The 12,782-nt window shown below is 41.1% G+C and overlaps 1 protein-coding gene across 1 annotated transcript in view; it reads right to left on the reverse strand.

Moving 5' to 3' along the window:
* Synpr (synaptoporin) overlaps positions 1-1,796 on the reverse strand; it is a 354,853-nt gene extending 353,057 nt beyond the window's left edge. Inside the window, exons 1-2 of the mRNA XM_052734105.1 lie at positions 1,598-1,796; positions 1,413-1,478 (exon numbers count right to left, since the gene is read on the reverse strand). Coding sequence (XP_052590065.1) covers positions 1,413-1,478; positions 1,598-1,615 — 84 coding nt within the window. The 5' untranslated portion in view covers positions 1,616-1,796. The remainder of the gene's footprint in view (positions 1-1,412; positions 1,479-1,597) is intronic.
* Positions 1,797-12,782: the final 10,986 nt, after the last annotated feature.

Consider the following 12,782-nt stretch of genomic DNA (forward strand, 5'->3'; position numbering starts at 1 on the left):
GGCAGAGTCTTTCAACAGATAAAAGTCCTTGCTGCCAAACTTGACAATCTGAGTTCCATCCCAGAAATCTACGTAAGTGGAATTAACCCTCATATTGTCTTCTGACCTCCACATGTGCACAATGGCCTTGGTGTACACACACACACACACACACACACACACACACACACACACACACACACACACACACATATACACACACACACACACACACACACACACAATGTAAAAGGAAAACAGTATCAGAAGAGCCAACTGAAAGCTGGAGCCTTCTTAAAGGACTTTCTTGAAGAGGTTAAACTGATCATCCCATCAGGCACTGTTGTTTAGATCAGTGCACAGGGCAGGTGCGATCACTGAGACTATGATATAAACATGCATCATACTCTCTGGAGTAGTGACGCATGTTTATATCATAGTCAAAATTTGTAGTCAAATCCAGACACATGCTTTGTCTCTACCTCTGAAGCCCAGAACAGGCTCTTACATAATTTCCTAGCTAGTCAGTGTTAGCGCCTGTGATTAATGCCACATGACGGGCTTTGAACTTTCTGTTCAGATGGTTTCTCTAGCCTTGCAGAGCTCCTAGCAAGAAGAAATGTGTGACCCACAGACTTCACTTCTGATAACTATCATTCCAGCCAACAACATTGCCATTGCCCCATGAGGCCTCATGAGGAACCATTTTTGTATCTTGCTCCTGTCTACAGACAAATTACCATAGGACTCTTGAGGTGGGTATTTAAAACAGAAACACGCCAGAGGAGCAATATAATAACTTCCCACAGCCCAACCCTGGAAGAAAGCTGATTAAGCATTCGTCTGGGAAAAGCCAGAAGAGTCTAATAGGAGTCTTCACGGTAGAAAAATGATACTAGGGAAGTCCTCTCTACTATATGCTCACTAAAGCGTTCTGGAGTCTCCCTCTAGCTGGAGCTTCCAGCAGAGCAGTGATCTCAGAGCTGTGAGTATCCCCGTCCAGAACAGACGCTGTTCCAGTGCTGACCAACTTTTCCAGCTTGGACAAGTCCTCCCAGCTCTCCAACAGCATTCCTGGGTACCAACCCCGCATGGGCTCACGCTCACAGGGGTCCAGGGAAGAGGCCAGAGTTCCCAGGAGTCTTCTCCTTCACCCTCCCACCTCCCCCATCTCCCCCCTACCCCCGCCTCCCCCACCAGCCCCTGCTGGCCAGCATGTTTCTAAGGGAGGTGATTCTGGCTCCTGAACAAATGCATTCACATTCCCTCTGGAATCCTAGTGTGACCTCGACCCTACCTAGCAGTCCCGGAACAGCATCTCGGGAGCAGGCAGGATTGAAGGAGGCTGGACCCTAGGCTGTGAATAGACCTGGGCAGAGAGCGCCCCTCTTGACCTCTTTCCACCTGGCAGCTGCTGCCTCCCAGCTACTCACCAACTCCAGGGCTCGCAGGAAGGCAAGGGGTTCTTTCAATGCCCGAAAGGTGCCCGCCGAGGCCAGCTACAGATGAATAAGACAAGAAGATAAAGAAAAAAGTATGAACGGAGAGCTGGGGACACCTGTCCCCGGCCGTTCCCCAACCCTAGGCCAGCAGCTTTGCCTGTCCTGTTCAGTTTTACCTGGCTCACAGGGTCCATGGCTCGCCCTTGCTATGTCTTCTCCCGCACCGATTCCCTGCAGGGATGAAGTTCGTCTGACCCGCGGTCGCCAGGGTCTGAAGCCACTTCAGGCCGCAAGCAGCTGACCCGAGACACAGGAGGGGAGCGCCGGCTGCTGGTGCCCGCTCGCTGAGGCTCGGCTGCGCTGTGCGCTCCCGGAGCTAGCACTGCGGGAGGCAATCGGAGCTGGAGAGGGGTGGGCGGGGCAGAGTGGGCAGGGGAGCAGCAACAGGGGAGGAGAGAGAGAGCCAAGCAGTCAGGGCCAGGCTGTCATTGGCCAGCCGCACGCTCCACGGGGGAGGGCGTCGGGTGGGCTAAGCACAACCCGCTCACATTGGTCCAGGCCCAGCGCGCGCAGCTCTGGGCTCCGGGGAAACTTTGGGGCTGTTGGCTGGCAACAGTAGGCTAATATCCTCAGCAAAAAGGCTGTCCGCTGCAAGAGGCTTCCAGTAAGAAAAGAAGACCCACGTCTGGGGAGACATGCATTCACTCTGATGACTTCTCTATGACAAAGAAACCATCGATCACTCTAGTCATTACCTAAAGCCTGCATGGAAAGGCTTCCTTGTGGCTAGATAATTTCAGAATCTGGGGTCTGAAGTCACTGCTTCTTCCCCTCCAGGAAGCATGGGTTGGGGAGGAAACTGGTGTGTAGACTGGAGAGTGACTGCGATGGTGAGAGAGAGGGAGGGCTGGAGAGAGAGAGAGAGAGAGAGAGAGAGAGAGAGAGAGAGAGAGAGAGAGAGAGAGAGAGAGAGAGAGACAGAGAGAGAGAGAGACAGAGAGAGAGAGAGACAGAGACAGAGACAGAGACACAGAGAAAGAGAGACAGAGAGAGAGAGAGGTGTTTGTGGTAGGGAGGTATCAGCGGGAATCAACTGATCTTGATTATAGCACCGGGTACCAGGCATGTAGGTCATCTTCCTGACCATGTGTGAGGTCCATAGCAAATTCGCCCTATTTTAAAAGTAGAAAACAGGTGGGATTAGAACCAGCATGTGAAGGACTAAACTGGTGTTGAACTTAAAGGACATTTCAAGCCTATATATGGTCTCTTTTTAACTACATGTCAATCCCCTAAGTGCACCCCCCTAAAATAATGATAGATAAGAAACAGTTTCCACCCCAACCAGAGTCAAACTCTGCTTAGAATTTAATGAGAAGTAGCTCACCCCCACCCCTTAATGGGTCAACCTTGCTGAATATAATAAACAGCAACAACTTAGTTCTGTCAATCAAGAAAACACCTTGCTAAGAGCTTGACAGACATCATTTCATTAAATATTCTCAAAACACCCACGGGTTAATAGTAGTATTCTCAGTCTTGAGGTGAGGAAACTGGAGCTTGCTGAGGGGAAGTGACCTGCTCAGTGTTGTTCAGCTTGCAGGCAATGAGCCAGAGATCAACTAAAAAACGGAGTCACAGAAAGCCTGGAGGAAGGAGAAGACAGGAAAGAGAGAGAGAAGGGCGCAAATCCATCACCTTATGCAGCCCTTTCTTCTCTCTTTGGACTGGATTCTACATATGAAGTGGTCTCCCAGCAACACAGAGAGTCCATCTGTTTACTACGAAGATTTGCCAAAAAGGCTTAGAGTGTGTGGAAATATGTGAGGAGTGTATTTAATATTTAGGAGTGGAGAAAATAAATATAGAAAGGAATATTTTGCAATCTATAAGAAGAGACCTCAGCCCAAAATTGGGTAAGAAGAGGCTTTTAAGAGAGACACCTCCAACCCTGTCAATGGATTTTTATTAAAGAACAACTAGAAATCAGAAGAGTGGGAACCCCAACAGGCCAGTTGCGCCATCTGCAGCCACAGCTTTGTTCCTACTGCTCTTCCTACATGCAGATAGCCTCTAAAACAGTGGAAACAATTGTTGAAAAAGAAGCCTCTATGCAACTACAGGGTGTGTGGGAGAGGCAGAACATAATCAGTTATTTAGTATTTTGTGTCCTGAATTGTATGTTTATGACCACATGAGTGAACCTGTTTCTTTTCATCTGTGAAATAGAACACACAGTACTGGATATTGACTGTGGCTAGGCACTATGAGGACTTGAGTAGATTTTGTAGATAGCCTGCATAGGACAATATCTCATATTTCAATTCTCTCATAATTGAATCTTCCCAAAAGCAACCATGAACATATAAAGGTCCAGACTGTAGCACTCACCATCCACTCTTAGGATGCCTCTTCCTTTCTGATCCAGGAGTAACCATGTGACTTACAGAGACAATGTGTATTTTTTCTGAGGATAAATTTTGGGGAGAAGTTTGGAGAATTTATATAATCAACTCTTTGGCTTATTTCTTAACACTAAATGATGATGAATATCATTTCTTCATAGAGATTGGGGAGACATTTTAGTGGTAGAGCATTTTCCTGGCATATGCAAGGGCCTGGCTTTGGTCCCTAGATTACCAAAAGCAGGGCGAGGAAGAAGAGTTAGAGGCACCGTTGATGGTCTGGGTTCCCACACAAGGCTGATGTAGAACAGAGCTGCAGCTGAGCCTTGGTAAATATGAAGCTGAAAAAGGAATGCTTTGGGAACTCTAAAGAACTGAGATAGTAAAGGGTTTTGCTGTTATTGTTACAATTAACCTTGGCCGATTAAAAAGATTTCACACAGTGAAGTAGGGAAACCCAGATTCCACATTAGGTCAGTTTGACCTTATTGTCTCTGCATTCTAACATATTATCTTTGCTCTTCCAATTGTCAGTGAGCCTAAGGGGTACAATATCTCCTGTTAGTGATAGTAATTGTCCTGATAGTATCAATTGAGTTTCTGCTACAGGCAGACTGTTGCACTGTTCCCTGTATTTCATTTAAGCCATATCCCAGCCTGCTCTCCTTCTCTGCAGATAGCATACCAAGCCCTAGGTAACTTTCATGAGTTCATCTATAAATCTGAATCTCTAGACAGGGAAAGATTTATGTACTTATGAAAGATTTATGCCCATTTGCAGATCATTTGAGTCAAGAACCTGGCACTAATGAAGGATGATTACTGTACCTATTCTCTCAGATCTATGGTGATATTTTATTTGTGCTGAAATGTGATTTTATTTGTATGTTAATAAATAAAGTTGCCTGGGAATCAGAGCTAAAAGCAAGTCATTTAGCAGAAGTCTGATGGTGGTGGCACATGTCCTTAATCCAATTACATGGCAGACAGAGTCTCTGTGTGTTCAAGGACACATCCAAGTGGTGACCTGAACTTTTAGTCTCAGTACAAACCATAGAGACCTGGAGGTCTGTGTAGACAGGCAGTGACGAGGAAATCATGTGGTTGGGTTTAGAGCCAATGAGAAGATAGAATAGAAAGGCAATAAAAAGGTCACACAGGAGAAGGTCTCTCTCTCAGGGGAAGGACGGCAGTGAGTGGTAAGCTAAAGGCTAGTGCTCTGATCTCTTGGGCTTTTAACTCTGTATTTGGCTCTGTGTTTCTTATTTAATAAGACCATTTAGAATTTCATTTACATTTGGTGCCCACATAGCAAGAATTCATTAAAAACCATTGGTGGCCTCACAGGCCAGGGGTTTCAAGGCCTGGCTTAGACACAGTTTACAGGCCCCGGGCCCTGCCAGAGCTACCCGTCCAGCTGCATGCGGTCAGAGTTACACGCGGTCAGAGCTGCACTCGACTGTAGCTACAGCAGCTACACGCAGCTGCAGCTGGAGCTGCTTGCTGGCTAATCGTCAGCTCACGTGGTCAGAGATTAAGGAAGCTGGAGCTCAGTCTAGAATCAGCTCAAGCAAGAGCATGTGGCTAGATTTCAGCTTTTAGCCAGAATTCGTGGCTATGCTTTCTCTCTCTCTCTCTCTCTCTCTCTCTCTCTCTCTCTCTCTCTCTCTCTCTCTCTCTCTCTCTCTCTCTGCAACCGTGCTAGGTAGCTGTTTTGAAATTCCCTCGGATTTCTACTGTTCTACACAGATTTGGTAAATCAATTAAGATAACAGATTTTTTAAAGGGAAAAACCACTTAAAAGAGAAAATTTTTTCCACATTAAAAAAATGGGTAATATCTGTACAATAGAAGGAAATTGGTCTTTGTTTGATAAAACATTAGGCAGTCTGAAAATGGAACAATTACTTGGGAGGATTAATGTTGATGGGATATATGTAACATCATTTATGCATATCATTAGTTTACTGTAGTGGGTAGCCGGTCCATTTTGGCATTCATCATAATAATTCACATAGTGCTCAAATACTGGTTTAATAATAAGAACAAAGATGAGTCATTATTGGGACTGATACAGGCTTTAAAAGATAGCAATGAAAGCTTACAGAAAAAGATTCTTTCCTTGGAATCTGCTAACCAGGATTTACAAAACAGGCTTGTACCCAAAATTGATTTTATTGATAATAAATATGAATATTTAATGGATAGAGCATTAACTCTCTAGAGTGAAGTTGTGGCTACTCAGACACTATATAAGGAAGAAAGATTATCATTAATTTATAAGATAGGGTCCATGGAATCATATGTTTTAGAAGAACATAAAAACTTCCATGATTCCATGAGAAATCTGGAGTCCCTTGCAAGATAGGAGGTTCACTCCCTAGAACAGACCCTAGGTGCTCATTTGCAAGCCCTGGAAGAAACTCTCAGTAAGCAGAAGGGCAAGACCATACAAGTTGAAACATCTCCAAATGGCTCTCATACAATGGCTTATCCTGTCATCATCCATGAAAAGCTAGCAGATGATACACACTCTGAGCCATATATGACATATACATTACAACCAATTTAAACAGGGGACTTTAAAAATATAAAGGAAGCCATAGTTATATATGGGATACACTCCACATATGTAAGACAGTTGTTAAATTTGTGGTCTACCTTACATAGAATCATTCCAGATGACTGGCATCAGTTAATGTCAGCTGTTCTAGAATATAGCCAGCAGTTACAGTGGAAAAGCTAGTTGAGAGAAGAGGCAAGAAATTTAGAACAACAAAGTAAACTCGGAGGTTTGAGATCTCACAAGATCAAATACTTGGTGAGGGATGTTTAGCTGACAGGAATGTACAAGACAGTTATGATGAGCATACAATATCCCTATGCTGTACAGCAGCTCTAAATGCTTGGGAAAAAATTCCAGAACCTGGAAAACCAACTGAGGTATACACAAAGATATTTCAGGGACTGCAGAAACCCTTCACTGATTTTTTACAGAGGCTGAACACAGCTATAACAAAAGCTGTGTCAGATAAAGAATTAAGAAAAGTATTAACTGAGTCCTTGGTGTTCGACAACGCTAATGTAGAATGCAAAAGAATACTTACACTGTTGAAGGTCAGATCAGCTCCTTTGGAGGAATAGATTCAGTATACTAATGGTGTTGAGTCTCTTAACTACAGTAATGAGGCTTGGATAGGAGAGACAAATCCCAGAGGTGAAAGAAGGCCCTGTGGTACCAAATGTTTTAAACATGGTACACCAGGTCATATAAGTAAAAACTGTACATGGGGTGTTCCTAGAGTTAATACTACTTCTAGAAATAGCCCAAACAGGAGACCCCAAACTCCTGGATTATGTAGAAGATGTGACAAAGCCTGACATTAGATCAGTGAGTGCAGATCAAAAATAGATATACAAGGCAACCCTTTACTGGTGGGAAATACCTCAAGGAGCCTCTTGCAGGCCCCCAAATCAAACGTGGTACAAACATTTCCAGCCACTGTGGAAGAAATTCCTCTCTAGGACAACTGCCTAACGTAAAAGCCAATACTGTAATGGATGATAAAACAGCTCTGATAGATGAATCACAATTTCCAAAGAACACAACAAAACAAATATTTTGACAGACTTCCATAAATGAACAAAGACCAAAGCTTAGAATTCGAATTAATGGCCTGGTTCTGGAGGGCCTGATAGACACAGGTGTGGATGTAACTATAATTACACCAAAATCATGGCATCTGAATTGGTCTCTTCAAGAGGCAGATGTCCAACTTCTAGGGATTGGAACCCTATCTCAGATAAAACAGAGTTTGAAATGGGTTGAATGCATAGGGTCAGAAGGGCAGAGAGGAAGGCTGAAGCCATATATAGCAAATGTAGCAGTAAATCTTTGGGGCCAAGATCTGTTACAACAGTAGAATACCCATATTAAAATTCCTACACTCTCAGAAAAGGAATACAGACCAATGCATGTTTCTAAGAATAATATCATAACATGCTATAAAAAACAGTCACCAACTGTTCAGGCTGTGTACAAACAGAGCACAACTGCTGCTGAACTCTCAGAAGTACCAACTGCCTTACTTTTAAAATGGCTAACTAATAAATGTGTCTGGGTTGGACAATGGCCTTTGACAAAAGAGAAGCTACAAGCTTTAGAACAGCTGGTTCAAGAACAGTTAAATGCTCAACACATTGAAGAATCTACCGGCCCTTGGAATTCTCCTGTATTTGTTATTTAAAAAATGTCTGGTAATTAGAGAATGCTGACAGATCTGACAGCTATTAATAAAGAAATTCAGCTGATGGGCTCCCTACAGACTGGGATGCCCTTGCCCTCTCTGCTACCCAAAGAATGGCCTATAATAGTTATTGACTTAAAAGACTGTTTCTTTACCATACCCTTACAAGAAAATGATAGAGAAAAATTTGCCTTTACAGTACCTAATTATAACAATTCCCAGCCAGTCAAGAGATATCAATGGAAGATTCTCCCACAGGGAATGTTAAACAGCCCTACCTTGTGCCAATACTCCATGCAAAAACCATTGGAGATAAATCATGTAAAGTTTCCACAATCCATAATGTATCACTATATGGATGATTTCCTATTAGGTGATCCAAAGTTAGACACATTAGAAAGCATGTTTGAAGAAATAAAAAATGTTTTGCCTCGCTAGGGACTGCAAATTGCTCCTGAAAAAAATACCAAGAGGAGATTCTATTAATTACTTAGGATATAAGATAGAGCTACAAAAAATTAGACCCTACAAGGTAAAACTAAGGGGAGATCAATTGAAGACTCTTAATCATTTTCAAAAGTTGTAAGGAAGCATTTCCAACTTACTGGGTATCATGGGAGTACTCACAGATGAACTTCAAAATTTGGCTAATACTCTAGAAGGAGACAAAGAATTAAATAGTCCAAGAGAATTATCAGCCGAAGTTGAGAAGGAATTGGGTCTAGTAGAAAAGACAATTCGAGAAACACATGTGGATCGTGTGGATCCAGAACTTAAACACATTTTTGTCATATTCCCCTCCAGACATTCCCCCACAGATATTTTGATGCAGAGGGAGGATATTATATTTGAATGGATATTCCTACCATGTAAACCAAATAAGGAGTTAAAGACTTATATAGAAAAGATCTCTGATTTGATTCAAAAAGGTAAATTAAGACTTCGCCAGTTGACGGGAATGGACCCAGCAGAAATTGTAGTACCTTTAACTAATGAGGAAATTTCATCACTATGGAAAGATAATGAATACTGGCATAGAGCCTGTAGTAACTATTGGGAGCGATTAATAACCATTATCCCAAAAGCAAGAGAACAGAATTCATAAAGAAGACTGAGCTGGGTGGTGGTGGCATACACCTTTAATCCCAGCACTCGGGAGGCAGAGCCAGGCAGATCTCTGTGAGTTCGAGGCCAGCCTGGGCTACCAAGTGAGTTCCAGGAAAAGGCGCAAAGCTACACAGAGAAACCCTGTCTCGAAAAACAAACAAACAAACAAAAAAAAGAAGAAGAAGAAGACTGAATGGGTCCTTCCTCACATTGTGCGACAAAAGCCAATTTCTGGAGTCCTCACATTCTACATTGATGCAAATAAATCAGGGAAAGCAGGATACAAATCTGGAGACTTAAGTAAAGTGGTACAAAGTCCATACAACTCTGTACAAAAGGCAGAACTGTATGCCATTCTTATGGTACTGATGGACTCCACAGAACCCCTCAATGTAGTCACTGACTTTCAATATGTAGAGAGAGTTGTTTTACATATTGAAGCTGCTGAATTTATTCCTGATAATACAGAATTAACTTCTTTATTCATACAATTGGAGGGCATCATCAGAAAAAGGGAACATCATATATATATATATATATATATATATATATATATATATATATATATATATATATATATATATATATATATATATATATATATATATATTTCAGAACCCATACAGGTCTTCCAGGACCTCTAGCTCAAGGCAATGATGAGATTGATCAGTTACTAATAGGTAATGTGCTAGAAGCCTCAGAATTTCACAAGAAACACCATGTAAATAGCAAAGGTTTGAAGAAGGATTTCTCCATCACTTGGCAACAAGCTGAGGATATTGTGAAAAAATGTCCTACTTGTTCCTTCTATAACCAAACTCCATTACCTGCAGGGAGCAATCCAAAAGGTATACAAAGAAATGAAATTTGGCAGATGGATGTGTTTCATTTTGCAGAATTTGGAAGATTAAAGTATGTACACCATACCATTGACACCTATTCAGGATTTCAATGGGCAACTCCTATGAGTTCTGAACGGCTGATTCTGTGATTACACACCTATTAGAAGTTATGGCAATCATGGGAATACCTGTACAAATTAAGACAGACAATGCCCCAGCATATGTTGCCAATAAAATGAGACAGTTCTTTGCTTATTACAATATAAAGCATGTTACAGGTATACCACACAATCCCACAGGCCAAGCAGTCATAGAAAGATCCAATTGAACTTTAAAGGATATGCTAAATAAACAGCAACAGGTAACAATGACTCCTATATAAAGATTGCCTTTATTAACCTTGAATTTTCTCAATGCTGATGAGAAAGGAACAACAGCTGCAGAGAGACATTGGATGACAGACAAAACTCCTGAATTAAGCCAACCGGTTTATTTCAAAGATGTGTTGACCTCAGAATGGAAACCTGCATATGTCCTACATTGGGGAAGGGGTTTTGCTTTTGTTTCTGCAGAAGAAGAAAAGCTGTAGATACCAACAAAATTAATAAAAATTTGATTTGAACAGGAGAAACCCCTTGATGAGAAGTGAAAGTTCATCCACCAATGTGACATCTCTATAAGTTGTAAGAAAAATTTAACAATCAAAGGTTGGGGTAGGTTCTGATTTTGTCTTTCCAGGATAATGGAAATACCCATCTTCCAGAAATCATAAGACCTTGAATACCCAGATGTCTAGAGCAGAAAGAATCTATTGGTACCAATCTACACAGGGTAAAATCTGACTGTCTAACATCTATATCTTTATCAATCTAGAAAAGTTGTGGTTCCAATTCAATTACAAACCAAGCTGGCCTTGGAGATGGAATTGGCTCACTCCTTCTCTAAACCCAAGCATATTGCTAAAAGAAAAGTTTGAGAGATTCTTCAGTCCCTTATCAGAAGAGCCCTCTGATGTAGGACAGAAGGAAACCAATAAAAAGGGACCATTGTCTTCAAGATTCTAATTCTCTCCATGCTTACTCTTGATTTCTCGGAATCCTTTCTTACATGTCATGTCATCTTTAAATCCAAACTTTCCATTTTGATAAAAAAATAAGTTTTTCCAAAAGCAATCTCTGAAGTCTCCAGAAGGATGATGGGGCCTCAACAACAACAACTCTACCCAATCCAGAATGATGCCATGATAATCATCATCATACTACACTTCTTGTCAGAATTTCAGACAATCTTACCCATTGCTCTGAGACTTGTTGTGGAATCTACAGTTAGAATAATTGTGATTTAACTATCTGAGCTTTCTTACAGTACCCAAAAGAGATACCATCACCCCCTAAACAGCAGGAAGCAATTCTAAGAAAACAGCACCCCTTCTCCCTAAGGTTTCATATTTCTCAGAGTTATGGATGATGGTTATAAGGTTGGGGGTGGAAGAAAATATTAAACTCAGTATTCTTAAGAAAAGAAAAAGTGTCTCAAAAAAGGGGGAGGGGAGAAGAAATGAAATGGATAGGTATAAGATATTATGGTAGATTATTGTATATAGTAGTAAACAAATTTAGTAAAATAGCAGCCTTAGATAATTTGCACTGTACTTTGCACTGTTACGGATTCTTATATGTTGATACAAATGTAAACTATTTTTATATTCCTGTTTAAGATAATTTGTATAATGATATAAATACAGAACTATATTTGTTATAATGTAGATATATTTCTACTCTTATTTGAAATGTTTGTATATTGATACAAATGTAAATTTATATCTGTCATACTGTATGCATGTTATACTTCCGTTTAGAATATTCTGTATATTGATATATATTTAAGATTATTGTCATATTGCACTATACATTCCTACCTCTGTTATAAATATCTTGTGTATTGTCACAATTTTGAAGTCATTGTCCTTTACCATACATTTGCTTATAGACTTTTTACCTTGTTTACATGAAGCCTTAGTCCTTAGGTTATTTCGGTAGATAAGACTTATAGATTTATAGTCACCTATGCTTGTCATCTCTATAGTTAGTTAGGTTATACAGATTTACAGATACATAGGTCAGATGAACAGGTAATCTTCAAACACTTCATGGCATTTAAATAACTTAGAATTCAGTTGATGTGAGACACAATTGCTCCTGGCAACACCAATTTGATACCGAGAGAACATTGGGCTTCTAAGACATTTCCATTTGGAAGTTTGTCTTCTTGGCACAAAATGGCCTATTGGGCAAAGAACTGCCCTTGCCTCAACTGCTGACAACACAAATGCTGTCCTTCTGGACTAGCAGGACACAAGGAAAAGTGACTTCTGAACTTTGCCAAGACAGGGTAAGATGGTCTCTCCGAAATCCTGCTTCTGAAAAAGGTCTGTCAGAAACACTAGGCCTGTAGCCAATTTGAATGCACCAACAATGCTGACAAACATTAGGTGACTGTCCAGGCTGCCAGCTGTCTCTGTCTACTCTTACAAGACTCCCGAAAGTTGCTTGCATCCATCTTCCATTTCTCAAGTATCATTATACTCCTTCTCAGGTCTTTGATGGGATTGAAGACTAGCAGTTATAGTTACAACTTAGTGTGTGTGTATATATATATAATCTTAGATAGAACTTATTAAGTATTGGATTTAGGTTCTTTAGGATAGGACACCTTTTGGAATGATCTTCGTAACATGCCATTTACCTATACTCCAGACTT

This window comes from Peromyscus californicus, unplaced genomic scaffold (genome assembly GCF_007827085.1).
Source record: "Peromyscus californicus insignis strain IS unplaced genomic scaffold, ASM782708v3 Scaffold_12__1_contigs__length_115047231, whole genome shotgun sequence".
Lineage (NCBI taxonomy): Eukaryota > Metazoa > Chordata > Mammalia > Rodentia > Cricetidae > Peromyscus > Peromyscus californicus.